This window comes from Diplodia corticola (assembly GCF_001883845.1).
Source record: "Diplodia corticola strain CBS 112549 chromosome Unknown scaffold114, whole genome shotgun sequence".
Classification (NCBI taxonomy): domain Eukaryota; kingdom Fungi; phylum Ascomycota; class Dothideomycetes; order Botryosphaeriales; family Botryosphaeriaceae; genus Diplodia; species Diplodia corticola.
The window spans coordinates 1-22901 of NW_017971593.1; the positions used below are offsets into that span (position 1 = coordinate 1).

Genomic DNA, 22901 nt, shown 5'->3' on the forward strand with positions numbered 1-22901 from the left:
CCCCCTCCCCATCCCCATCTCTCCTCCCTACATTCCTGAAGAGCATGCCGTACCCCCCGCTAATCAACCCTTCAATTTCCAGACCATCCACTACGCCTACCGCGCCGTGCTCGCCCCGCTCGTCCTCAACCCCAGCATGTCGCCCATCCATCCCTTCGTCTGCGCCTGCGCCGCCGTCTGGCAGCTCTGCAACGCGACCGCGCTCGGCGGCTGGCTCGCCGGCCACGGCCCCCGCTCCCCGCTCGACTGGGCCGGCCGCCTGTACGTCGCCGAGCTCGGCATGGTCGTCTGGGGCTGGGGCCTGCTCGCCAACATGTACCACGACGACGACCTGCGCGAGATACGGCGCGCGGCGGCGAGGCGGCAGCGGCGGGAGCGGGAGGCTGAGGGGAAGGAAGGGGGGGCGGCGACGACGACGACGATGGAGAAGGAGGGGGTTAAGGGCAAAGGCACTGGTGGCGTGGACAAGGTGTACATGTTGCCGAAGAACGGGTTGTTTAGGTGGGTGCTGTATGCGCATTATCTGTGCGAGTGGGTTGAGTGGTGCGGGTTTTGGATGGTCGGCGGCTGGGGCTGCACGCCGGCGAGGAGCTTCGTGCTGAATGAGATCGCGACGATGCTGCCGCGGGCGGTGCAGGGGAAGAGATGGTACATTGAGAGGTTTGGGGCGGACAAGGTGGGGAATAGGAAGGCGGCGATTCCGGGAATCCTGTAGGTAATGTGGGAGGCGTTTTGTAATGCGCGGTAGGTTTGAATGGAGTTTATGAGAAACATAAAACAATGGGCGACTTTGGTAAGATATAGAACATTAATATATAAATTCCAATCTATACAAAGTCTATGCGCAAGAAACAAAAGGACATGATCTCATATACTCCGTCATCTTCTTTGCGCAAATGACAACAACCCCCTACCTAGGAAAGCATGCACTCCTCCAGCGAAGAACAAGGGTATCATCAACAACAACCAACCTCGCTCTTCCCCCTTCTCACTCCGAACCCGGCCCTTCAACCCCAAGCCGATAAGAAGCATAGGTCACTTCCCGAGCGTCCTCCTCATTCCCCCAACAACACCCCACCAACATTTTATTTCTCCCCACCGCCACCACCACCCCTCCTCACCCTCTCCCACGCGCCCGCCACCGCCTCCTCGACCCCCCTCCCCACCTCCCTCCAATCCGTCTCCTGCACGCGCCTCACCGCGCGCTCGACCTCGCGGTTCCAGCGGTCCTTGGCGAGGTCCTCGACGCCGGCCGTGCGCTCGCGCATCGACGGCGGCGTGTACAGGCGGTCCGGGTCGTACACCTGCTTGAGCAGGTGCGCCGACTGCCGCAGCGAGAGCGACTGCTGCAGGCGGTTGCGCTGGTGGACGAGCGCCGAGAGGTAGAGCGCCGAGGAGGTGAGGGTGAGGCCGCCGATCTGTTTTTTTGGGTTGCGGGGGGAGGCCGGGGGTTAGCTGGGGGGTGTGGTGGTTGGTGGGGAGACCGAGAGAGAGGGGCTGCTGCTGGGTACGGGAGAGAGTCTGGGGGAAGAGGGAGATGAAGGGGGGAGGAAAGGGGGAAGGGGGGCGCGTACGAAGCCGGCTGTGAAGCCCATGATGAGCGGTCGTTAAGAGGATTGATTTCGTTTGGCGTGGAGCAGGAGAGCTAGGTATGAGCTCTTGTTCGCGTCGCAGGGATGAGGCGAGCTGCGCGGCGCGGGTTGCGTGCTGTCCAGGTGCTTGTCTACGCGGGCGAAAGAAGCGAGCGGTTCGTGTCGAGCTCCCGGGTAAGCTGACGTAGATAGAGGTCGTTCACGGAGCAGGCAGTGCAGTGAGAGCGAGTGCAAGCAAGATGCTGCGGGATTGATTGGGAGCTCCGAGCACGGCGGCGATAGAGAGATTATCAGCGGAGCGGGAAGCACGAGCTTCTTCGTCGCCGTCTTGGCGTGAATTTCTCCGGCCGACGAACCACCACCTGCACCTCCGGACCACGGTAGACCACCTTCTGCACCCGCCAACCATTGCGCTTCTCCCACCGCCGCTCGCTCAATTGCGCCCGTAAGCCGGGCTGCTGCTGCTCGCCGTCAGAGACACCCTACCGGCCCGGAGCGAATCTCTCGAAGCCCGCCTCGTCACGAAAACCTCAATTGGACCACCTCCGCGGCACGCCCGCCTTCTCGATAACCCCGCACACCGCCTTACTTCCACATCGTCGCAATGGCAGGCGGAGCTGCCAAGTATAGACACCTGTCTCGGAAGAGCTCGCATAGGCAAGCCCTGCTCCGCAACCTGGTGACTTCGTTATTCGAGCACGAGAGCATCCAGACGACATGGCACAAGGCGAAGGAGGCGCAAAGATTGGCGGACAAGCTCATTACCCTGGGCAAGAAGAACACTGAGAACAGCAGGAGAAAAGCATGGGAGGTCTTCTACGTACGTTGAACCCCGCGCGCGCCCCACGTCTTGCCAGACTCGCAACATGTTAGAGAGTCGTGGCGTGTTTGCTGCCAAATGTGCCCCTTCCCAGACAAAACATGGCTGATGGGTTCCGCGTGATCCTTTCCTCATTCCAGCGCCCCGTCGAGCTCGTTCCCAAGCTGTTCGGCCCCCTGCGCGAGCGCTACGCCACGCGGCCCGGCGGCTACACGCGCGTGGTGCGCATCGAGCCGCTCAAGGAAGACCAGGCGGCGTCGGCCATCCTTGAGCTCGTCGACTCCCCCAAGGACATCCGCTTCGCCATGATGGCCAAGGTCGTCGCCCGCCAGCGCGCCGAGAACCTGCGCGAGACCCCCATCACCCGCGCCAACCTGAAGAAGGTCCTGCAGTTCCGCGGCGACAAGGGCAAGGAGGAGATGGAGGAGATGATCGACCGCTTCGACAGGCTGACGGCCGAGGGCAAGGAGGTCAAGACGGTCTACCAGAAGCCCGTCTACCCCGACCCGTTGCATCCGACCAAGGGCAAGAAGGGATCGGTGTACAAGTACTAAGCTGGTTTCGATGCTGCGGTCTGCGTGTGAATGGCTTTTTTGAGGGAACAGAACGCGGAGAAGATTTGGTTGGACAGCTTTTATAAACAAAAGGAGCGGGGGCCATGTGTACATGTATTAACAGCAGATCGATCGCGATTCTAGGCGGTTTTGCCGCGCTTTCTGTTCATTTACAGCAGTGATCTTGGCCGAGGCGGTTCAACGGAGGGATCTCCAAAGCCAACACTTCCCACGCAAAAGAGCAACTCTGCTTCCCTGATGAAAACGTCTGGCGGAGAGCTTTTAATGAAACTGAATGCAACTAGAGTGAGCGCCATCTCGCGTCGATATGTTTATGCAACCAACACATCTGTCCAGCATCGAGTGGCAGAACATTTTACAGTTCGTTTTTCTGTAGAAGGTTATCCGCCTTGCAGGGGCAGTTGAGGCAAACATCGAGATGCAGATATCTTCCATGAGATTACTCGAAAAATAATTAATAATCTAGGCGCCTCACCAATGACACGTAAATATGGCACTACAGTTGGCTCCATAACGACGCTTGAACCACCCACCAAATGCTGCGTCCGACTGCAGCAGTTCCAAGCGAACCAATTCACTGACCAAGCAACGCAATCATCATTACCAGCCTTCAGTGAACAATATCAAAAAATTAAAGCACTCTTTTTCGCTAATGACACATGAGTATTTGTTACGTCAACACACCCTTCCACACCATAACCTGACCCATCTCTCGGGACTCCTCTAGCGTAGACAGCATTGATCCGAGAAGCTTCCCGGGTGCACTCTTCCATCTCCTCGGGGAATCTTGCATCATCCAATGACATGACCTCTCATTTTGGGTCGTCACACCTTGCGTGAGAAATGACGACCTTCGACTCTACATCACCTTGAGTACATTTAACCGGTACCGGAAACAGCCAGTCTAGGATATCATGTTAGTCTATATTGCAACTTCAACCAGAACAAGTGGTGAAACTTACTTCATCAAGTGGTCCATGAACGTCTGCAGCGAGACATCGTCGGTGAAAATGGTCTGCGCTGTCTGCGCAACGCCGCCGTACGAACCAGTGGTGTGGGTTGTGCTGGGGTTGAGCTTGGACAGTAGGAAACGAGCCTGCGAACCGCCAGCATCGCAGACGATGAAACGAGGCAGCGGGAAGCGGTCTTGAATAAGCTCCTTGGCGTCCTCCTTGGGTGCCTCAAGCAGGACTCGGAAGTTCTCGTAGCCTTCCTGGTCCTGGTAACCGGCCTTTCTCCACTCAGCCATGGTCTCTCCGTGGAAGATGAGAATATGGAAGAAGGTGTCGAGAAGCAGAATAGTCTCGGGCTGGATAGACGCAGAATCGAGGAGAACCGGCTGGCCACCTTCGTGATCGAAACCGTAGGAGTCGAGCGTAGGCTGAATCATAATGAGCGAGTTGCTGACATCCTCGTGGTTCAAGACATGACGGTAGAAAGCGGTTTCATCGGGAGAGTTGTTGAAAACCTGCAGGAACTGACTGCGGCGAAGGTGGAACATGAACTGGGGGTATAAGGTGAAGTTCTTCTCGAGCCTGAAGGAAGAGGGGTCGTCCTTGCGGTACTCAGCAAAGCGGGAGCAGAGTCTGATGAGCATGCGGTCAACCCAGCGGAGAACGTCCGGTCCATCATCAACCTCAGCCTTGAAGACGGCTATCCTGGACATAAGGACAGCAGCAGCTTCCTGGTCGAAAGACGCAGCAATCGCAGGGTCCCCAGATGGTCCGCTCAGATTGCGGGCAACCGTGGTGACTCTGAGGTGGTACTGACCAGACGAGTGCTGGTAGTAAGTCAAGAACTGCATCATGCCCTTCTGCGGACCCTGCTGCATCTGGCTAGGGCCGCCCTGGCTAGCGATCTCGAAGTAAATGCCGTAACTCGAGCCAGGATCGATACCACACATCTTCCACGAGCACGTGTTACCGATACCACACTCGGTCTCACCCACGGAGGCAGACTTCTTGTTCAAGGACACGGCGTGGCCAATCAGACCGGTGACCTTGAGTTCCTTGGTGGTGAGCACCTCAAGCGAGGCATTGAAGCCCATCAGAAGATTGTCGTCGCCATCCTTGTCGAAAACGCGCGCAAACGACTGCTTGAACATCGAGGAGGTAAAGCTGTCGGTCAAAATCATGTGGCCACCAGTGGAGTTCGACAAGCCCTTCATTTCGAGCATGCCAACTTGGTCCAGGCAGCCTGCGAAGATATCGATAATGTGACCATTGTGGGCAGTTCTCTTTGCAAGGGCATCGTAGAACTATTGAAAGAATTAGTTACCGATACTTGCCGTGAACGCAGTGCCTAATCTTACCTTCAGCGCCTTCTTGTAGTACTTGATGTTGTCGCGGTCAATATCGTGGTGAGAACGGATAGGTTCCCTCAGCTCCGGACCAACGACCATACCGGGACCCTCAGTGCAAGCGCCGCCAGTGAAGAGCATGATCCTACCACCGGAGTTCTGGAAAGAGGTCTCCAAAAGGCCGGTAGCAACACTCAGAGCGACACCAGTGCAGCGCAGCGCACGCTTGTCGTTCGCAACAGGCCAAGGATCCTTCTGAAGCTGCTCAAGGGCGTTCGTCAACTGGAACTCGCACTGCTGGACGGGGAGCAGGAAGCGAGCGGCAGGACCCATTGGCGGAGGAGCGCGGCCGGGCTGGGGCTGCATTCCCGGCCTCAGACCAGCCGCCATCAGGCCAAGCATCTCCTGGACCTGCTTTGCGGCATAGTCCTTGCTACCACGGAAGACGTACGACTTGGCGCACTCGGTGTAGCCAAGCTCGTGGACCTGAGTAGTGGTACCGTACGTGATCAAGCCAACCAGAGCCCACGGCGGCAGCAAGCTCAAGCTCATGATGATGGAATCCTTCAATGCCTTCAGGCTGTCCTCCTCCTGGCAGGTGTCCACGACAAAAACGAAGATGGGCGGCGACGGCGCAGGGCGGGCGAGACGGTATTCGATAGTAGTGTTCTGGGGGTGGAGCTCCGGCGGGATGGCCTGGTCGGAGATGTCCTTGTAGTGGGGGGGAAGGCCATTGCGCTGGAGACAGAAGGGGCATATCCATATCCTGGCGCGCATGTCGACCTGGCTGTGGCGGCGTCAGCGGACGGGCCCCCAGATGCGGCCAGTTAGTACGCACCAGAAAGGGTTGAGGACAGCACGACACGGAGCCTTGCAGGAAACGGGCTCATATTGGAGCAGCGGCGTGTCGGGCTTCTCTTTCAGCGGGGTGTAGAGAGCTCCGATAGGCACTGTCGGGGGTCAGCAATGGGGTCGGGCAGCGAGCAGCGGCCAACTTACCAACGAGCCGCGAAGCTTCCTGCGAGAAGGTCAGTAGAGCGCGGAGCGGGCGAAGGGAGCAGACGCACCATGCGCGAGCTGGGGAAGGTGTTCCAGCTGAGCCTAACGCCATCCTGGTCCTCGATGTCGCTCCATTGCTCCTTTAGCGCCTCGTAGTCCATTGCGGCAGCTGGACAGGGTTGGCGGGGTGTGTGTTTTGCGGTCGAGTGGAAGGCGCAGGGCGGGTGCAGGGCGGGTTGAACGATGCTCGAGCGCGCGGCGGCGGAGCTCTGGGAGAGTGGGCCGTCGCTTTTGAGGGTGCGACTGCAAGGGCAGGCTGGCGGGTGGACAGATGTGCAATGGGTGGAAGCGGCCACATTGAGGTTGTAGGCGGTGATCCCGAAGCGGCCTAGCCGGCCAATCGGCGCGGTGGGTCGCCGTGGCTCCGCGACCGGGGTCGAGGTACAAAACCGCGGGCGCCGCGCAAATCTCTTCTCTTCATCAACTACGCCGGCAACAAATCACATTACTATCGACAGCTTCTCCCTTCAGTGGAGATTCTGTTTTCGCGCCGCGCGGAGACCGACTACCCATGGCTGGGCGCCTGACTTCGATAAGTCGTTTCGACTTGTAGGAGATGTTAGGAATCAGCAGAGGTTACATATCGTGAACCGCCGTTCGAGCGCACTGGCTGCCCCAATTGCAGGCTCGGCTCCCAGTGTACCATATGAAGGATTAGTGGCGCTGTCGCAATTGCTGAGACGGGTGCTGTAAACACGGTGGCGCTAGACGATTTGTTGGGCGTCCACGACGCTACCTCGCCCTTGCACTGCCGGGTTGAGATGGCCTGTATATTGCTTAGGCATTCGTGAAACAGTCACTAGATGTTTGCAGTGATCTCCAAATCGTGGTGGTGGTTGGGTGGTCTACGAACAATCAAATCCAGCTTCAGACATGCGTGGGCATCCCGGAGCCATTGTAGGGGATTTTGAATTCTTCAAAGTCGCGCTTGTAGTTACATCTTGCGCAGCTGAAGTAGCCATTTTGTCTTTATGTGGTTCTCATGGACGACCTCATAGCCGGTGATGAAAAAATTGACCCCCCTACATGTGTAGCAGAATCCTATCTGGATATATTCTTAATAGTCGCGCCCACATCCGGATATCTGCTTCAGCTACTTATGCAGAAAGGTCGTTTGAACTTGTGTCTACATTTGCATACTTGCTTCAAAACTACACATAGATAAATGCTCCCCTCAGGTCAATTTCTTTCGTCACTCACTGTGACCTCAAGTCGAATAAATGAGCCGGGGTGCGATGGGCGTCATCAACGAACAACCACGTCGCGTAGCCGACATGGTGGATGCAAAGGAGACTGGCTCACCTAAATCTATCTTAAATATGTAGTAAACCCCGATCACTGGATGCAATTGTACGTTTTCAGTTACTCACATCTATGTCTGGATATCTGCTTCACCTACCCTGCCTCAGACTAAATCTACGTCGGGACATCTGCTTCAACTACCTACGCAAAGCATCGCAGTAGGCCAATTTCTTTCGCTGAATATCATCTCGAAGCCTCAAGTATGCTGTCGCTGTTGCTTTGCGCACCTTTGGTGTGGTGTTGGTGCGGATCTGTTAAATCTTCCTACGCTCCTCACTTCAGGTGTTCTCTGTACACCACCACACTACTTGCTAGGTCCAAAATCTTGATTCGAATCGATCGCCAGGTTACTTGGCCCTTCTGCCTGGCGTTTCATGTGTTTCAGAGTCCGTATTGTAAGTCCTGCTTCACATGCCGCGCCGCAGAAACTGACCGTTCGCAGTACCTGCCGACGGCCTCACTTTCCTCCAAATTACCACTTTTGGCTTAGCCTACCCCTGCCGGCCAACCCAAACGTTTCAGATCAGACCAACTACTCACATTTTCCTATTGTTCGGTGAAGATACCATTGGGCAAAATGGAGCACGCGGGAGTCTTCTGCTCCTATTGTGCAGGTACCGCATATCTTCTCTTCGATTTTCGCCTTGAGGCTCTCTTTTCCCTCTTCTTCAGCCCCACCGTTTTCGAACCACTGTGATCCTCAGCGACTTTTGACAAGCCTTGCCGACCTCTGCTTCACAGCCTCTCTCAGCTTCAAGCTCCATCCGGTACCTTCGTCTGGTTACGATTGAACCACTCACCATCAGCTTCAAGCTCCCATCTGATTCATTCGTCTGGTTGCGAAAGAATCATTCACATTCGACTTCAAGCTCCATCAGTAGCTCCCATTTCCCATCCGGTTCCTTCGTCTGGTTACGATTGGACCATCTGCTTCAGCTTCCATCTCTCATCCGGTTCCTTCGTCTGGTTACGGTTGGACCATCCGCCTTCAGCTTCCATTTCCCATCGGGTTCCTTCGTCTGGCTACGATTGGATCATCTGCTTCAGCTTCCATCTCTCATCCGGTTCCTTCGTCTGGTTACGATTGGATCATCCGCCTTCAGTCCCAAGCTCCACCAAAGGCCCTCTCATCTCGAAGCTCCACCAGCAGCTCTCATCTCGAAGCTCCACCAGCAGCTCTCATCTCGAAGCTCCATCAGCAGCTCTCACCCAGAAGCTCCATCAGCAGCTCTCACCCAGAAGCTCCATCAGTAGCTCTCACCCAGAAGCTCCATCAGCAGCTCACATCTCCAAGCTCCACCCAGCAACCCGCATTTCCCAGCTCTTTTTCCTCCCACCATCCAATCACAACATCTTTCCACCCGAACCATCACCATGTCTCCTCCTAGACCGTACTTCCCCGATGACCCCCTCTTCCCCTCGGACGGCGTCTTCCACCCGGAAGGCTCCGTCCCCCTCTACGAGTGGGAAGTCGCGCACAAGATCCGCGACCCGCCGGGCGCCAAAGCCATCGAGGACATGACGGAAGAAGAACAAATCCAACACGCCATCAACCTCTCCCTAGCGGAAGAAGGAGAAGAGGACCGCGAGCTCCCCGGCCCTCCGACTCCCCGCCTCCGCCCCAGCTCCAGCTCCAGCTCCAGCCCCAGCCCCATCCCCAGCCCCGGGCCCTTCGCCACCACCGCCCTCGCCGCCGCCGACGCCCTCGCCGCCGCCGCCAACGACGACGACGACAACGACGACGACAACGACGACGCCACGATCCCCGTCGTGGAGGACAGCCAGTTCCTCCCGATCCACCAGCTGTTCGGCGCCGTCCACCACCAGGGCGGCGCCGCGCTGTCCATCGACAGCGCCTTCGACGCCTTCGTCGGCTTCCTGGCCTGGGCCTACCCCGGCGCGCAGTTCGACGACTTCGCCGCCCGCCGCCTGCTGTCCGCCGAGCAGCAGCAGCAGCGAGCCGCCGAGAGGGAGGCCTGGGCCAGGTCGCAGAGGGAGGCGGAGGAGGAGAAGGCGGGAGAGGAGGAGGAGGAGGAAGAGGAGTGGAGGGGAGACGTCTCCGTCTCCGTCTCCGCCTTCCCGAACGACAACCCTGCGGGACAGCAGCAGTCTCTTGCTGCGGTCCTCGGCTCCGGTGGGCAGCAGCCGCCCGTCCCCTTCGTGTCGCTGGGAGACGTCGAGGGTCCGGCAGGGGGGGCGCTGGCGCCTTCTTTGTCGGAGCTGGAGTCTGAGGGCGGGCAGGAGCCCGTGGGTGTTGTTGGGGAGGGAGGCGAGACGGAGACGGAGGAAGAGGAAGAGGAGGACGAGGACGAGGAGGAGAAGGATGAGGAGGAGGATGACGACGACGACGACGATGACGACGATGACGACGATGACGACGAAGACGATGATGATGAGGAGGGGGATGGTGCGGCCTTGCCCGCCAACCAGGGTCCGGCGGTTACGGCCGCCAACACCACCACTCCCGTCTTTGCTGGCGCTGCCGTGCGCCCGCCCATCAGAAGGTGCGCGTGGATCCACGAGGAGATCCAGGCCGCCGGCAGGGCCATGGAGTGGGTGTTGTCGGTCGACCCCGGCACGTGGACCGTCGACGACCGCTACGACAGGTGCGCGGAGCGCATGGAGGCGGAGTCGGGGTTCCGCCGGACCCAGCGGGCGGTCCGCTCGGCGTACAACCGCCTGGTTCGCAACCAGACGGGCGTCGACGAGCGGAAGACGCCCAAGCCGCACCGGCTGCAGACGTCGGTGCAGAAGACCGGGGCGCGTTCTGCCGCCGTCTGGAAGTCTGCAGCCGCTGCGGCTGAGGCGGGCAAGGCCGCTGACAAGGCCTTGAAGGAGGAGAGGAAGAGGAAGAGGGAAGAGGAGAAGGAGGAGAGGAGGGAGGAGAGGGAGGCGAAGAGGAGGAGGAAAGGGGAGGAAGAGGAGGACAAGGGGAAGGGGAAGCGTCGCCGGGTGGAGGAGGACGAGGAGGACGAGGTCGTTGCGGAGGCCCCTCGTCGCATCAAGAGGGTGCGCTTCGCACCTCGTCCCTCCGAGTCACCGAAGCCCGGTGACGAGGAAGAGGAGGAAGCGGTGGAGGTGCCGGCCGCGGCGGGTGCGGCTGGTGAGGGTTCTGCTTCCGCAGGGCCCAATATCCAGGCTGCCCTGGTGGCCGCGGACGAGGCTCTGGCGCGCCGCCTCCAAGAGGAGGAGGGCGTCGGCAGCCGTTCGCGCCGCACTCGTCGCGGTTAGGCGGTGATTGAGGTGGCGGTGGTGGTCGTGGTGGAGGTGGTAATGGTGGTAATGATGGGGATTCCAGTTCTGGCGGTGGAGTTGGGGTTTGGGATGGGGGGATGCGTGGTCGGTGGTGCCCGGTGCTCTGGTCTGCTATTTTTTGTTTTGTTTTTCGACGGCTGGCGGCGGTCAGGCTCTGGGCTTCGGGCCCTTCAGTTTTGTTTTTGTTTGCTTTTGCTTTTGAGAGCCCGGCTGCTGGCAGCGCGGTGCTGGATTCCAGTGTAGTTTCAACGTCGTCTGCTGCCCCTGCTTCTTCGTCACGGAAGCACAGGCAGCATTGTTTCCAGCCGTATTTGGCTCTACGTGATCGTATCCCCTGTTTTGGGGCCTGCTTGCGTTCGTAATATCAAACGAAGCATTGACCGATCGGGAAATTCCCGTTAGCCTTGTCGACACGTCGACACTCAACAGGATGGCGGCACAATAGATCACTCAGCCGTTGTTGGGAAGTGAACTCGCGGCTGTATTAGATATATTTGGACCAAACGAGCCGAGTTTGACAGTTGCATTTGAGTGTAAGCAAGCAGAGATGCGGAAATTGCCAGAGGGATGATTGTCCCGGACGGGGAAATCGCATCCCCACAATGGTTGCGTGCAAGGCATACTTCAGTTTGAGGATTAGGAGCGTTCAGCCGAACAACAATGCTTGGATTCGCCATCACCTTCCATTTGGCTGGCAGGTGCGGTTACGACTGCCGCGAAATGTAGGAAGCAGTGTTCCAGAGCGCCAAATGGCCATAACAAATGGCATGTTTTTCTGGCAATCCACGGGCCGATCAAGCCACAGGAAAACACGGAGAGCAATCTGGGACTCGAGATGTTGGAGGAGCGGGCAAAACTTGCTTGGTTTCGCGTGGAGTTGTGGTGCGGACTGGCAGATCGGAGGCAGCGCAGCAGGTGGAGGCGCGCATAAGGCAGATATGATTTCAGGGCATGCACATCAGGACGCAGGGAGCAGGAGTGTTGCGAGCAGAAAGCAGGGCGGGGTGACCGGTGGCGTCGGAGAAGTGAGGTCGGCGAATCGGAGGCTGGCGCGGCTGATGGATGGCGCACCCCCGCTAACGCCGACTGTCCGTGCGCAGACCCGTGCCAAGAGCTGTCGAATGCTGCCGTCGCGCGCCTTCTATCCAAACGCGCTGTCCTCTTAAACGCCGCCCTCGCCCGTTCTCCTGCACGCTGGTTCCAGCCAGCACCCTCCCCACCATGGATGCCACCAACGTCCAGCCCACCGGCGCCTACGCCGCCGACATGGACATTGACATGGACATCGACCTCACCACCGCCGACGACATCGAAGCCTTCGACACCGAGGGCATTACCATTGTGCGCCTCTTCGAATCGCCGTAGCGTGCCCTTCTCGCTGACCCGCCCCCGCAGGATGATATCAACGCCCCGGCCACGGCAGGGGGCCCACCAAATGCCCCCGCCATCGAGCCTCAGCTGGAGAAAGTCAACGTCGAGGGCGTCGACAACCTCACCACCGCCCAGGTCAAGGCCTTTGCACTTGACCATTTCCCTACCGACCAGTATGTCCGCCTCGAGTGGATCGACGACTCCCACGCAAACATTGTCTACGAGACCGGAAACGCCGCCCTTGAGGCCCTTGTCGGCCTCACCGACCCCAACAAATGCGATCCTGCCACAGCTGCCGATACGCTGGAACACGCCCTCCAGCAGCGCGACGCGAAGCCCTTCTTTGAGAATCCTGAAGTGCAGCTGAAGATCAGACTGGCCGTCACTACTGATGTCAAGGCTGCGCGCGCGCACGAAGCCAGCCGCTTCTACCTCATGAACCCTGACAAAGACCCTCGGGAGAGAAGGAGAAGGCAACAGGGCGACCGTCGCAATGGAGGCGCCAACGAATACAACAGGAGGCGTTACGACGACCGCGAGCAGCGGCGGAGGAAGGACAATACCGAGTACGACATGGACATGTACGATGAAGAAGGCCCGTCTAGGGCTCGGAATGACAGCAGGCGCGGTAGACGTGGTTCGCTGTCGGACGAGTCGATAGATGATCGTAGGAGGAGCAGGAGGAGAGAGGCACGGAGCAAGAATCTGGACGACCTACTTCCGTCCAAGGCCGACGGACGCCTGCGCGACCGCAGCGCATCCCCACTCCGCGATGGTGATGGCCGTTACGGTTTCGGTGACGATGACAGCGCCGCACACCGCCGCGCCCGCAGGAGAAGCTACTCCCCTCCGTCAAACCGCGGCCCTCCCGGCGGCAAAGAACTCTTCCCGGGCCGTGGCGGTGCGACCAAGGAGCTCTTCCCTACCTCAACATCCAGGGCTACCCTTCTTTCCTCTACCGCCTCCAGCCCCAACCCCTCAACCGGCAATGCAAAGGAGCTGTTTCCCGGTAAAGGCGGACACACCCCCGGCAAGCGCTCTCGTGAGCTGTTCCCACATAAGACAGCTCACAGCAACCACCGCCGCCAGGATGCCTATGATTCAAGAGACCTATCTGATGCAAGTTTCCCGAATTCACGTAGTCTGGAGGAGCGTATCACTGGAGGGCATAACGGCAACGGCCGCCTTAATGGTGAGGACCAGGGATTCAGCGTCAGGGGTTCGGCAGATGCATCCGGATTTTCCATCCGGGGAGCTGCAGACGTGAGAGAGCTGTTCCCTATGAAGACTGGCGCCGGATCAAACGCTGGAAAGGAATTGTTTGAGGAGAAGATCCAGGGTCGTGGTGGGCCCAGAAGGAAGGCGGAGGATATGTACTTCTGAGCTCTCAGCGCAGCGACGTTGGAGAACTCCTAGGGGACCTTGACCATCTATGAGGGCTTCTTTGTGCCCGTTTTTTTGGGCTTCTTCCGTGTTGTTTTCTCAACTCTCTTTGATAATGGACATGCACACGACACGAGGCTGGACATTGGCATTTACATGGCTGGTTGGCTTGTTTTCTTCAACAAACTCACGTTATTGACGCAAGGCGCTCAGGATGTTTGCTGTATTTTTCACGTCTGGGTTCTTCGGGATACCACATCTCTTTTGATCTGTTCGTAGGAATTCGACACGATACGACCAAGGTATCAAATATTGTGATTCACTGTTTATGAAAGCGATCGCGAGACAAGCTGTTTGATAGGATCAGTGACTTAAATGTGAAAGAGTTATGGTTCACGTCGGCATCAGTATTTGGTCTTCCTCGAATGCGACTGAAGTCACTGCTTCAGTTCAAGCTATTCACTGATAATTTGCTCGCTATTCCCCAAGCGCTCAAGTTCTCTTCTATTCATGGTACTTCTGCCATGTCTCCATCCAGGCAACCGTACCACCTTTCTCGCCTCAAGCTTCCTTGATGCGCCCGTCCTTGACCATCTCCCTGATGGCCTGGATGCTCGACTCGACGGCTGTCTGCGCACCGGCGCGGTGCTTCTTCCGCAGCTCCGCGACGGCCGCCGAGTCGCTCGCGTTGACCTCCGGGTATCGCCACGCGAAGCTGTACGTCATGTTCAGCGCGTCGTCCTTGTCGAAGCTGACGATGTTGCTGACTGTGGTGCCGTCGGGTTGGTGGAAGTCGACCTGATAGCGGTGGTTAGTTAGCGTAAACAACGCGGTCTTCGTCAGTTGTAATAATTTGCAGTCTTTCTTTTTCTTTCGCCTCCTGGTTTCCCGTCATAGTGGGTTACCAAAGAACGGTGATCCTCCATGTGGGCAGTTGAAGCAGATATGATAGTGTAGGTGAAGGTGAAGGTTCAGACGACCTTTCTTCATGGGTAGCTGAAGCAGATATCCGGATGCAGATGTGAGTAATAAAACTGCACACGTATCCAGATATCTGCCGTTCCCTCATATCCACTCCACGTGCTCAAAGACTCCCCATTAGATAGGTAGAGGATGAAAACACACATAGCAAAAGAAACCCCAAAAAAAAAATGGAGGGGGCAACAACATACCCTCGACGGCTCATAGCACTTGCACACCTCCTTCACCTTCAGGCTCCCCTCCCGAAACCCTTCCTTGAACGTCGCCTCGCGCACGACGACGGGCACGGTCTCGTCGCCGCTCCCTTCGGTCGTCTCCTCCAGCACGTCCGTCGCGACGATGACGGGCACGAATTCCTGCGCGAACCGGATCTTGCGCTCGAGCCCGGCCCAGACTTGGGCGAGGGAGAGCGCGGGCGTCGCGCCGGGAGGGTTGATCGGGGAGGTGAAGGCGACGTTGACGATTACCATCTTGGCGTTGCTTACTGCAAGGGGGAGAGGTACGGGGGGTTTCTGCTGTGTCTGTTGTGGATCGCGGTTTTTTGGTTGAGAGGTTGGGGCGGAATGCGGAGGGGTTTGATAGTTGCTGGTTTGCGATGTGGTAGTCGGAGTAGCTTGTTTATGGGAGGGTAGTAGTAGTAGTGCTGAAAATTGGCTAGCTATATATCATTATTGATGAAGGCGTCGTCGGCATCGGTGTCAGCGGAAAGCGGGGTCAGTCCGAAGCGCGAGAGAAGGAGAGCGCATTGGGGGCTGCGGCTGACAGATGTATCGGAGTTGGTGACGTCAGCGGGCATGCAGACAGCGCAGTTGTAGGAATGCCCGAAGATGCGAAGAGCGAAGGTGTTGATACGCATTGCCAGCTGTATCAGCAGACCAGGCCTAGGCGCTCGTACGAGCGGCAGTGTTCTGTGGAGCTGTTCTTGCATAACTGATTAAAAGTGCTGGCCGAAGGGCGTTGGCGTAAGCGCCAATGCAACTTTAATCCCTGCGTCAAACCCGGCGTGCGGCGCACTGCACCACGGGGTACTTGTAACACTTGTGTGTATTCTGATCCTGTAATACGGACATTACCCTCGAATGGTGGCCTGCTTTGGCGTGCCAAGACTATGTTAGACCGTGTTTGATAGACAGCGCCGCACTCTTTCAATCCGCATATCTCATACATTTCTCGTAATTATGTACAGCATCTACACCTCTAAATCCAAATATTGACGTCAGAAGATACCTGCAGTCTCTAGATCCAAATACTAACTACAGGAGATACCTATAGTCAGGGCTCAAGTCCCCCATCTCAGTCTTCTCATACTCCGTAAGTCCAAGGTCCGTCGGTGTCTTGTCTCTCCTCTTGTTCGACCAAGAGCAGAGAACCCAGTAGACGACGCAGCTCAGCGCGCTCAGGCAGATGAACGCTATACAGATGCTATAGCCAGGAGTGTAACGAGGCGCGTCTCGCGACAAAAAAGCGAAGACGGCTATGACGCCTCCGATGTTACCAAACCCAACCTGCCATGCCGAACCAACGGAACGGCGGTGGTGGCCTCCTAGATTCATGTTGTACCAGCAGACAATCACGGGCATTGCCGAGTAGCAGCCCATGGCGATAAGGAAGAGGCCAGCGTACTGCACGTTCAGGTTGTCGTGTACCGAGATCATGATCCCGAAACCAGCTATCGCAACGGCGATTGGGATGAGGGTGAAGAGGAAGCGGTGGCGGAATTTGTCCGAAAGCCAGGCAATTATCATGGCAAACCCGAATGCCGCTGCCCACGGTGGTACGCTGTGCAGCTGCGTCTGGATTGCCGAGTAGCCATACGTCTTGAGGATAGCTGGAGAGAAGTATGCATAGCCGTACGCAGGGACGATCAGGCCGAAGTACATGAATCCGCCGACCCAAAGCTTAGGATCCTTAAAGACACGGCCGACGTCTTGGATGGTTATCTGGCGTTCGGCAGCCGAACGGCCCTGGTCAGCCTGCAGGCGGGCTTTCACGTATTTCTTCTCATCCTCACTGAGCCACTTCGCGTCCTCCGGGAAGTTGGGCAAGAGGAAGAAGAAGATTAAAGAAACCACGACTGTGAGAAGACCCTCAAGGATGAAGATCCTACATTGATCGTAAGCCTTTGCTAGGGTTGTAAATGAGGGAGAAAAAAAACTCACCATCTCCACCCTCGATATCCCCGAATCCCATCCATCTTTCCGATTGCAGACGCGAGGAGACCACCGAAAGCTCCGGCAAGGGTCGTGCTGCTAAAGAAGAAGCTGTAGCGACGCTGAGCTTCATGACGTCGATACCACATTCCTATCAAATAGAAACAACCGGGAAACATGCCGCTCTCGAACAGGCCGAGGAAGAATCCTGTTGCTGAGTTAGACCTGGATTGAAAAGCGGATGGTACCGGAACTCCTTCCATCGCGAAAGCCCCTCGAAACCACGACCACACAAGTAGTATGTAGAATACTATTACAGCAGTGAAAATACCAGGGGGTATATGGTCTTTTTCACTATTGTAGTAAATGGTGGTTGGTTCCGGTAGGCTAACTCGATTTTGGGTATGCGGAGTTTTGTCAGCCGCATCCATTTGAGGCTAGTGCTTACTTGTTGCCAGCAATCCGGAATAGTTCTGGACCAACCCTTGCATGGTTGTAGTAAGTCCAAAGAAGAACATACAGCCAGACACTGGTCTAGAAGTTAGCTTGCGGGGTTTCCGGGTCAAGCTGGGGTATACGAACACCACACTCTCGGCGAGACCTTCTTCATGAGGACGTTAGATGGAATCTCGGCGAGTATGTACGGGACGAAAAAGATGACCAAACTAGCACAAGTCAGCAAAGGCCAGAAGCATGACTTCTGTGCTGATTGCGAGACTCACGCGGTATTGTACTTCATGCTGTCTTTAGAAGCGATGTCCAAATCCTCGCTCAGCCCGAAGACGTTGGCGTTGGCGATGTTGACGCGGTCGAGAAAAGCCAGCAAGTACAGAACACACAGGTACGGGATCACGCGGAAGTCGATTCTGCTGACCAGGCGCCGCTCGGTGGTGTGCGGCGGGCACTCGACATGGAGGTCGGAGTCGTACTCAACGTCGACAGCCGGTTCCCGGGCACAGCCGCCGTCCTCGCTCGAGCTCCGGGGAGCGACGACGGCCTCTGCGCGGGGCGTCAGCACGCTGGCGGGGAGGCAAACAGCAGCAGGATGGAAGACTCACTCTCTGATCTCTCTGGCCGCGAAAACATTGCCAGTGTTACGCGAGCGAGCAGAGGCACGGGGTGCAGGGAAGGGGGAGGGAGCGGCTGGGCCGGCGCCGTCAGCTGCGTCGGGGACGATCCCTTATAAGCGGCGGGCCATGGGTGAGACCGCGGTGAGCAAGCGCACGAAGGCAATGAGTCTTAACGCCGGTATCGCAGCGGCAGCCCACATCGGCCGCGAGGAACACGGCTTCCCCGCGTTCCCGGGACGGTAATGCTGCCCCAAAGGGATTGCCGTGTATTTTATTGGTTACGGCGTGGGCGGCGTGTGGAGAGCGGCAGATCGCGCTAGGGCGCATGCAGCGCTAGGCGTGCATCACCGCCGGCCACGTCTTCCGGTCGAGTGCGGGCACCGCCCGGCGAGCCACCGACTGACCGAGCCCTACAGCCGCGGTCCGGTGCCAGCGCAATCTCCAGTGGCGGCCAGGCCCGCTATGCGTCAGCGCGCGGCCCGCTTGGCGAGAGGCGCCGGCCAAGCGCAGGGCTCACCAAGGACGGGCTCCAGGCCATGCGGCGACGCCGGGGCCTGCCCGGCGGTTTTGGCGCGGACTGTAGGCCGGCTGCCGATCCAACGACCACCTCAGGGCACCCTCGCTGACCTTCACCTTCACTCGCCCTCGCCGCCCGAGCCTTGAGCCCGCCATCCCGCCGCCCATCTCTCTCGCCGCCGCCCCGCCGCCTGCGCCAGCTGCTCCGTCCAGGCTGTGCCGCTCCTCGCCAGCCCATGCCGTCGCCCTGACACCGGCCTGAAGGCGCCGCAACCCGTTTTGCCTGCCATGCAGCCTTTTCACTGCACGGCTCCCGCCTACTCGAGACCGCAGAGCGAAGCCGCCGCCGCCGCCGCTTCCTCGCTGCCGCTCGCCTATCGCCCGCCCGCCGCCTCGAGGTCCGATGCCCGCCTGGCCGCCATTGCTCGCTGGAGCGCCCAGTGGCACAACGGACACCTCTTCCTCCGGGATCCCCTCCGCGGCTACATCGAGATATCGCCTCAGGTGATTCCCCCGCAGTCCTTCTTCAACGACTCCACCTACCACGACGAACGCTCCGATGTCTGGCTCTCGCAGATCGACCACGCCCAGTACCTGTATACCGTGCGTGAGGACCACGGCATCCTGGCCTTCAAGGTTCATCCCCAAGTTGCCCGTCCAACCCTCCCCGCTCCCGAGGCCGTTCTGGGCAAGCGCGCTCTGAGCAACGAGCTCAGCACACCGCCCCCGCCCCCGAAGAAGACACGAGCCACGGCGAAACATGCAGGGCCCACTAGAATACGGAAGGACCGCCGTGTTCAGACGCCCGTCTACGACGATGTTTGGAAAAGGATATTCGAGCTCAGCGATCCCGCCATGCTGTTCACCTATGAGCGAGTCAACAAGGCCTTTCGCGGCGCCCTTGCCACCTACAGTCATATCTGGAAGAACAGCATGGTCGACCACTTCGGAGACGGCCTTCCGGAAACCCCCAAGGATCTTCAGGATCGTCAGTATGCAGATCTGCTGTCCGGCCAAGGCTGCATGTCATGTAAAGAGCCGAAGGCACGCAAGACTTATTGGGCCTTTCTGCGTCGCTGGTGTACCAAGTGCTTCAGCGAAAAAGTAATCAAGGTTCGTCGTATTTTTTCCGCCAGCCACGTCGCCTCGGCCCCATGAAGCTAACAAGCGCTCAGCAAGAGGACTGCTTTGCCATCAATCGCAAATTCCCTGGTATTCTTGAGTGTATTCCTTGTGCAACTGTGGATTCTTGGAACCATTACTCATATGCCGGGTGGGGAGATGAAAACGGTCGTTCGACTGCATCGGGAAACCAACCCGTCTTTTTGAAGGATGATGTGAGCGCGGTCGCTGCCGCCTACGAGGAGTTCATGGGTACCTCGGAAGAAGGCGACGCGTCCGCCGAAGAAAAGGAGGAGAAACGGACGGAGTGGATCAAGGAGCGTAGGGAAAAAGCCAAGGAGGTCATGGACGAGCGCCTGGAGATCGACAAATTCGAAAAGAAGTGGATCGCTGCCAGAGCCCAGAAGAGCGTGGATCTCAAGAACATGCGCAGGGAATTCATCATCCGCAGGGCCAAAAATCTCGATCCCCCCATGTGCGAGGAGGTGCTCAAGCTCATCCCGGCATTTCAGGAAAACATCAAGATCAACAAGGAGTTCAAGACGGAAAAGTTCTGGAAGGTCCTTATGCCCAAGCTGGAGGAAGCTCGTCCCATGGCAGAGAGGCTTTACGCAATGGAGACTAGAGCCAACGAGGTCGGTTACTGGGATCTCTTGCCTAACTTACAGAACCAAACCAATCAAATGAGCACTTGTGCCCCCGGTGCTTACCACCAGCTCATGGCGTTGGTAGACGCTTCGTTGAAAAGGGTCCACAACTTGGGTGCTCACAGCAAAGTGCAAATTCCTCACCAAGAGTTTGCACTGCGTGTTCTGAACATGGTCCGCCGGTCTTGGCCCCTGCAACCTCTTGCTGCCCATTCGCAGATTCCGGATCGATCGCCTTTCATTGACTGCTATCCTCGAGATGGCCGATACGTCCTTACGATTGAGCATGCATGCAGGATATACGAACGAAAAGTCGTCCCTAACTTGGAAGGGCTTTATCCTGAATTCCGGCAACCGACCCGCAACGTCCAGAAGTTCAAGTGCCCAGGATGCAAACGGAATGACGTTAGCAAGCAACGCACATTCCGGCAGTTGATGAATCACATACGTGAAGATCACGCTGGGACAATTGGCGATTTCCAGGTCTTCCGACTTGCGGGATTCAGGACTGAGCCCTACTTCTGCGCGGTTCCCTGGCCCATGAATCTGCCGGCTCTCACGGACAAGCAGAAGTCTACTGGTACGTGGGATAAGGACTCTGAACCGGAATACGGTACAGTCGACACATCTGCAGAGCAACCTCAAGACATCCTACAGTCTGCATTCGCTCGAAAAGACGTGTGCCCTCCCGAATCGCTTCCGAACGCGACTTCCACAGGATCCGCAGATTTTGTCGGTAACGTTCGAGATGCTCTGCGTGTTCTCGAGGGTACGGGGCTGAGCGCGGCTATTCGTAGCAAAATCGTCATCGAGTACGCCGACCGCCAATGCAAAAAGGCGGAGGGCAAGGACGCTTCACTCGACTGGCATACTCTGCGTTTCGAGGTGGATGCGTTCCTGATGAGCAGCAACAACCACGACATCTTGGACAAAATGTGTTGTGGTGTCTGCCGGAAGGCCACAGATGGCAAGACACGTGGTGGCAAGAACTATGCAAGGATGTCCAGCTCCCGTGCTGAGCTGATACGGCACTTCGGCACACACCACCAATCGAACGTCCAGACCTGGCCAAAGGACATGTTTACGCTTCCCAGCGACGAAGACGTCACGCGGGCGTTGAGCGAGGCTTCTGTTGACGCCAACAGGGCTTTCCATACACTTTTCCCCGACTCTAAAGAACCGCCAAAGAGGGAGTTGGTTGGCATGGATATTTTGGCAACCGTCGCAAATCAACAACAAAGGTTCAACAGTCGTCCATCAAAAGTGACGATGGCTCAGTGGCGCCAACAACATCCTACGCAAGATCCGATGTCCGCTCAACACCTCCGGCCACCCATTCCTCAGCCTTTCAGCCTTCAGCAGCACCAACAACAGCCTCACCAGCATCAAAATCAACATCAGCACCAAAATTCGCAACAGCACCAACCACATCGACCGCATCAGCAACACCCACATCGGCACTCGCACCAGTCTTTGATGCCTCTACATCCTCAACAACTGAATCCGCATGATCGTCCGATACAATCCCAATTTCAACATCAGCAGGCACTGCACTTGTCCGGCCATTCTTCGCAGCAGCAGCAGCAGCAGCAGCAGCAACATCAGCAGCAACATCAGCAACAACAACAGCAGCAGCAGCAGCAACAACAGCAACAACAACAACAACAGCAGCAGCAGCAGCAGCAGCAGCAGCAGCAGCAGCAGCAGCAGCCACAACAACAACAACAACATCAACAACATCAACAACATCAACAGCAGCAACAGCAACAGCAAACGCAAACGCAAAGCCAGCATTCGTATGGCTATCAACCTATTCATCATTTACCTGCCTCACGGTATCGTCTCTATCAACCGTAATATCCTCGTATCTCTGCGGGGATCTGTTTTCCTCTATGCCTTGATGCCCAGGTGAGAGAGGAAACAACCTCCAGGAGCCGTACCGGCAACCTTCCACCTTTCATACATAAGACATATCTACCCTGTTGAAATCGACGACGCGAACGATCTCCAACATTGCGTGCGCAGCAATGACGGCGCAACTGGCTGAGCAACACGTAGCTTGGCGCCCTTTCCTCGTTTCTATTTCTCATCTCATACTAATTACCATTCGGTGTTGTGCTTCGGTCTCGGTTTATCCTCAGGCTACTTCTGCGCATAGCGTCTGGCGGACTCGGAGTGATTAAGTCGGTTTTCATTATCTGCATGAGACAACCCCGGGACAGTAGCATCACGAGTACCCACAGTTGTGGGTTAATTGTCTTTTGTCTGGGTTTTTTTTTTTTTTCGTTTTGCATTGCATGCGAACAGGGGCATTCTTGGGTTCAGCGACGGTCTCGTTCTAATGGTTTCCATTTTATGTTTTTCTTTCGGTCTGCTCACGGAATAATTTCCCAACGTATAACCAGAGCACGTAGGCCACCACGCAATGGTTTGTCTGTTATAGAAGGGCACGGATATGGAATGGGTGGGAATTCTGGCTTTCTCGGTCTGCAATGTGTGTAAATGGTTCAGGGAGATTGCACTGGCATGGCATATGAACGTTCCTACTAGACGTTGGTAGTTGCGAATGACAGAATGACTTTCTCCTCATGTTGTGCTCGTTCATTCATGATGCTTGCGATGCTTTCAAACCTACATCCAGACATGGGAGTTTTTTACCTACGTAAGGTAGGTTTAGGTGGGTCAATCCATTTTGCAAGACACCGTGCCAGTACGACTGCAGCGATGTCCGCTCAGGGGCGTTTGTTATCTGCGGTGAA

General features: G+C 57.1%; 9 protein-coding genes across 9 annotated transcripts; 5 read left to right on the top strand and 4 right to left on the bottom strand.

Annotated features, from left to right (window-relative positions):
* Nucleotides 1-136: 136 nt before the first annotated feature.
* BKCO1_1140001 (3-oxo-5-alpha-steroid 4-dehydrogenase) lies at nucleotides 137-715 on the top strand (the record flags this gene model as incomplete). The annotated part of the gene is made up of 1 exon (XM_020270500.1): nucleotides 137-715. One exon carries the CDS (start codon nucleotides 137-139, stop codon nucleotides 713-715), a length of 579 nt encoding a protein of 192 aa, XP_020125024.1.
* A 370-nt stretch (nucleotides 716-1085) lies between these two features.
* On the bottom strand, nucleotides 1086-1595 carry BKCO1_1140002 (uncharacterized protein; the record flags this gene model as incomplete). The annotated part of the gene is made up of 2 exons (XM_020270507.1): nucleotides 1086-1418; nucleotides 1575-1595. The coding sequence occupies 2 exons, from the start codon at nucleotides 1593-1595 to the stop codon at nucleotides 1086-1088; spliced, it is 354 nt and encodes a 117-aa protein (XP_020125026.1).
* Nucleotides 1596-2196: 601 nt separating this feature from the next.
* Nucleotides 2197-2966, top strand: BKCO1_1140003 (mitochondrial 54s ribosomal protein 8; the record flags this gene model as incomplete). Its single annotated transcript, XM_020270508.1, has 2 exons — nucleotides 2197-2412; nucleotides 2553-2966. The coding sequence occupies 2 exons, from the start codon at nucleotides 2197-2199 to the stop codon at nucleotides 2964-2966; spliced, it is 630 nt and encodes a 209-aa protein (XP_020125025.1).
* Nucleotides 2967-3866: 900 nt separating this feature from the next.
* Nucleotides 3867-6446, bottom strand: BKCO1_1140004 (protein transporter sec23; the record flags this gene model as incomplete). Its single annotated transcript, XM_020270509.1, has 6 exons — nucleotides 3867-3891; nucleotides 3950-5244; nucleotides 5299-6073; nucleotides 6125-6236; nucleotides 6286-6304; nucleotides 6354-6446. The coding sequence occupies 6 exons, from the start codon at nucleotides 6444-6446 to the stop codon at nucleotides 3867-3869; spliced, it is 2319 nt and encodes a 772-aa protein (XP_020125021.1).
* Nucleotides 6447-9021: 2575 nt separating this feature from the next.
* On the top strand, nucleotides 9022-10878 carry BKCO1_1140005 (keratin associated protein 4; the record flags this gene model as incomplete). The annotated part of the gene is made up of 1 exon (XM_020270510.1): nucleotides 9022-10878. One exon carries the CDS (start codon nucleotides 9022-9024, stop codon nucleotides 10876-10878), a length of 1857 nt encoding a protein of 618 aa, XP_020125020.1.
* A 1245-nt stretch (nucleotides 10879-12123) lies between these two features.
* On the top strand, nucleotides 12124-13656 carry BKCO1_1140006 (nucleotide-binding alpha-beta plait; the record flags this gene model as incomplete). Its single annotated transcript, XM_020270511.1, has 2 exons — nucleotides 12124-12243; nucleotides 12298-13656. 2 exons carry the CDS (start codon nucleotides 12124-12126, stop codon nucleotides 13654-13656), a joined length of 1479 nt encoding a protein of 492 aa, XP_020125023.1.
* Nucleotides 13657-14217: 561 nt separating this feature from the next.
* BKCO1_1140007 (uncharacterized protein) lies at nucleotides 14218-15107 on the bottom strand (the record flags this gene model as incomplete). The annotated part of the gene is made up of 2 exons (XM_020270512.1): nucleotides 14218-14454; nucleotides 14829-15107. The coding sequence occupies 2 exons, from the start codon at nucleotides 15105-15107 to the stop codon at nucleotides 14218-14220; spliced, it is 516 nt and encodes a 171-aa protein (XP_020125022.1).
* A 783-nt stretch (nucleotides 15108-15890) lies between these two features.
* BKCO1_1140008 (major facilitator superfamily transporter) lies at nucleotides 15891-17873 on the bottom strand (the record flags this gene model as incomplete). The annotated part of the gene is made up of 6 exons (XM_020270513.1): nucleotides 15891-16740; nucleotides 16797-16995; nucleotides 17236-17316; nucleotides 17370-17452; nucleotides 17510-17786; nucleotides 17846-17873. 6 exons carry the CDS (start codon nucleotides 17871-17873, stop codon nucleotides 15891-15893), a joined length of 1518 nt encoding a protein of 505 aa, XP_020125019.1.
* Nucleotides 17874-18661: 788 nt separating this feature from the next.
* On the top strand, nucleotides 18662-21999 carry BKCO1_1140009 (f-box domain containing protein; the record flags this gene model as incomplete). The annotated part of the gene is made up of 2 exons (XM_020270514.1): nucleotides 18662-19486; nucleotides 19549-21999. The coding sequence occupies 2 exons, from the start codon at nucleotides 18662-18664 to the stop codon at nucleotides 21997-21999; spliced, it is 3276 nt and encodes a 1091-aa protein (XP_020125018.1).
* Between the last annotated feature and the right edge of the window lie 902 nt (nucleotides 22000-22901).